Here is a 3593-nt window from a genome sequence, read left to right on the forward strand (position 1 = left end):
AACGTGCATTAGGCTGCCCTAACATGCAGTACTGCAAGTGTGCACTTTAAAGACGTGTAATGCGTAGCAGCCTATTTTACTGCGATTAGCATGGTGGGTTTTTTTTACATAACATTTTCATGAACAGTAAAAAGGGCTACTGTGTTTTAAGACACACATGTAGACGTACCCATCGAGTGCCTAATTTTTGACCTACGGAAAAGAGGTCCCCCTAGTTTGACTGGCACAGCCCGTGGGGGGAAGGGGGTTGTTTTCCTTTAGCATGGGGCACAGTCCTTTACCTAGGATCTGCAGGGCACATACATAAGCTTACTTCCTATTATTGCAAGGACAGTGAGGACACTGCCAATGTTTTAATCCGTAGCATTTCACAGGCTGCTTTTGGCATCTCAGATTTTGTTCCTTTGCTTGTAGGCAACCAAGTGAAGGGAGAAATTTGGGAAGTTCCTTTAGTTAAAGGAGAACCTACAAATGCAGGGTACCAGATGCAATAGGACTGGCAGGAACCTCCCAAGCTATGTTCCTAGTCCTCTAACTTTAGAGTGAGGCACAGCACAAGATAAAGGCACCAGCAAGCCATTCAAGTGAGGCAGACATCTCCAGATGCCAACACATACAATTCTAGGCAGCAAGATAAAAAAGCTGTACTGTAAGAAACAAGCATTTTTATGCCCTGCTCACTTTTCCTGCCTTGGGTATTAAGAAACCCAGTACACAACCTGTGCCAGAACACCTGTCCAAGAATGTTAGCTGAGGAACACCAACAGACAAGAGGAAGAACCTACTGTTAAAGCACACAGGAAATATACTCCACCTACCAGGAGTGCATGTTGCCTTGGATTCAAGCTGATTAAGGCTTGAATGCTTAGAACCTTAGGGATTTAAGATCAAGGCATGAGGGGAGGAAAGGTGGGAAGAGGGAAGAAATCAATACTTAAAAGCCCTAGATAGCTTTAATATACCAGCACTTTCAAAGCTGGTCGACCACCTTCAATACATCTGTAGAAGATCTTCTTCCCAAAATCCTTCGTTACTAAACATCTCAGTAACCCCAACACTGAACTACAAAATGAGAGACAAGAAATAACTCTCAAGATTGATACCATTAATTCACAGGAGCTAATTTCTCTTCCTCCAAGTTGTGATCCATTTCTGAGATGGCTGTGCACCATGAAGACAAGACCTCTCATCACTGAGACCTATTAATACTAGTGTATTAAGGCCCAAGAGATTAAGGAGAACTTCTGACCTCAAACAATCCCACAAACAAAGGAAAGAGCTACAAGCACCAGGCACTGCAGGAAAAAGGGAGACCAGCCACTAAGCAGGAGAGCTGGAGGTAGTCATGTAGTTTTGTGACCAACTAAGGACAAAGAAAGCAACTAACTAGAGTGTTCTTGGGCCTGAGGTACTTTAAAAGGGAAAGCATGAGCTCAGGAAGACACAGCCCTCAAGCCAAACAGTTGCTCCCTCAGAGGAAGAATAATTTTTAGAGCTAGGGAGTCTTACCATGCAATTCATGATGAAAGAAAGCATAAGACTCTACACTAACTGTAGTCCTATACTGACACCTTTACAGAATAGAGTGTATTACTGTTTCTACTTGTTTATTTGCTTAGGTCTAGCAAGTTCAGGATAGATACTGGATCCTTCATACAGCATCAGAAATGCAAACTTCAGAGAAAATAGTGAGCAAAGCTACAAACACTGACAAAGTTAGGAACAAATGTATCACAAGATTTCTTTTAAGAAGGAGGAGCGTAGCTACTTTCAGTTTTAAAACTGAAAGTAGCTACAACTAGACTAACGTAAGGAAAAAAAAAACCCCCACAAACCAGTGTAGCTCCTGTCCAGGAACTCCAAGAGCAGGTTATTAACTGGATGAACTGACTACAGAATCAAGCTAACTTTGGTTCACCATGATGTGTTTTAAAGTCACTTTCAGGACATATTCCAGTATGACAAAAAACACTCAAGAGTTGAGCACTGTTTCACCAACAGACAGAAAGATTCAGAAAGTAGAGAGCAGGATGACAAATCAATGTTAAACAAAGGGCACAACGGATTGACCATGTATGTTTTAAGTACTAAAAAACAAACAAAAAAAAAAAACAACCAACCAAGCCCAGCTAACCCAGGCTGATGACAGACATGCCAACAGATCTTCAAGTCAATCTGACTCGCTGAAACACAAGACACTTGTGGCCAAGTAATGACATGCCTTCATCCATACAGCACTTTGCATTTGTTTGTGTGCTACTGTTTCACTGCCCAATTTCACATTTAGGAAGTCAGACTTGGGAGGAGGGAGGGGAATAAGGAAGAAAGGAAGCTTTTCAAGGATCAGGGATGTAGCACCACTCAACAGTTTTAAGGACATAAGTTTTGGCGGGGAGGTGGGCAGTGTTCGTGCTTCCCAGGGCCATGGAGGTCCTAAGATGAGACCTGTTGCAGGGACCCAGGAGCAGGTCACACTGGGAAAAACAACAACAACAAAAAAAACAACCAACCCTCCAAAAAAAACAAAATGAAACAAAACAAAACAACCCCTGTAGCTTAGCAGCCAGCCGCACTTACCATCCTCAAAGGGAGTCCCCTCCGGCCTGGAAGAGAAGAGGGAAGGGGTGAGTCCGGAGGAAGGGTGAGCAGCGCAGGGGTGCCCCCCGCCCGCAGGGGGGCGCTTGGCCACGCATGCGCACTCACCCGAAGATGACGGCGTTCCACACCATGATGTTGTTTTCCGAAGGGGCGCCGCTCACGCCGGCCGGGGGGTCCTCCTGCAGCCTGCGGGCACGGGCTCGTCAGCGTAGCCAAGCTCCGCCCCCCGGGCCGGCCGCAGTTGGCGTAGCCCGCGGGAGTCACCCCCAGCAGTCAGCATAACCCCAGCCCCCCTCCCCGCGCAAACGGCGTGGCCTAACGCTACGCAATCGGCGCAGCGCCACCGCTCCTGCCGCCATGTTGTCCGGCCCCCTCCTCTCCCGGCCTCCCTCCGCCGCTGGCCTCGTTACCTCTTGAAGTCCCGCATGAGGCGCCTCCGGGCCGGCGTGGACATGGCGGGCTCAGGGGGACGAATCGCTCATACACTAGCCCCGGGAGCGAGGAAGCGGGCGCCTAGGGACACCACGACGACAGCGGCGACGGCAGCTGGCTCTGACTGAGGCGGCGGCGGCGGCGGCGGCGGCGGGGGCTGCCGAGCGATACTGGGTCGTACCACTGCGCCGGCTCGCGGGGGGGAGGCCGAGGCGGCACCTAACTCCTCCCGGGCGATCCCGGGCTGTACCACTGCCGCGGAGAGGAGGAACCGCATGCGAGTGAACCCGACCGGACCCTACCACCACGGCGGCGAAGCGGGAGGCGGTGCCTAAAGGAATCCGGGATGTACCAAGTGCCGCGGCGGAGGAGAGGCAGCAGGAAGTGAGACGGCACCACTGACGTCAGCGGAGAGGGCGTGTTTTTGTCATTGTTCCCGCCCGGGGCGGGGCTGGGGGCGTGGTCTCGTCACCTGCTGCCGCAGGTGAGGGCAGGACAAGGGCGCTCAGTGTCTTTAGGGCGGGAGCAAGGCTGGAGGGCAGCTTCACCCCATGAGTGACGGG

The 3593-nt window shown here is 50.4% G+C and overlaps 1 protein-coding gene across 1 annotated transcript in view; it reads right to left on the bottom strand.

The window, feature by feature from the left end:
• Nucleotides 1-3563, bottom strand: part of UBE2A (ubiquitin conjugating enzyme E2 A) — an 18737-nt gene extending 15174 nt beyond the window's left edge. The window contains exons 1-3 of the mRNA XM_019521615.1: nt 3009-3563; nt 2704-2784; nt 2578-2603 (exon numbers count right to left, since the gene is read on the bottom strand). Coding sequence (XP_019377160.1) covers nt 2578-2603; nt 2704-2784; nt 3009-3052 — 151 coding nt within the window. The 5' untranslated portion in view covers nt 3053-3563. The remainder of the gene's footprint in view (nt 1-2577; nt 2604-2703; nt 2785-3008) is intronic.
• Nucleotides 3564-3593: the final 30 nt, after the last annotated feature.

Source organism: Gavialis gangeticus, unplaced genomic scaffold, assembly GCF_001723915.1.
Source record: "Gavialis gangeticus isolate Ggan-Ray unplaced genomic scaffold, GavGan_comp1, whole genome shotgun sequence".
NCBI lineage: Eukaryota > Metazoa > Chordata > Crocodylia > Gavialidae > Gavialis > Gavialis gangeticus.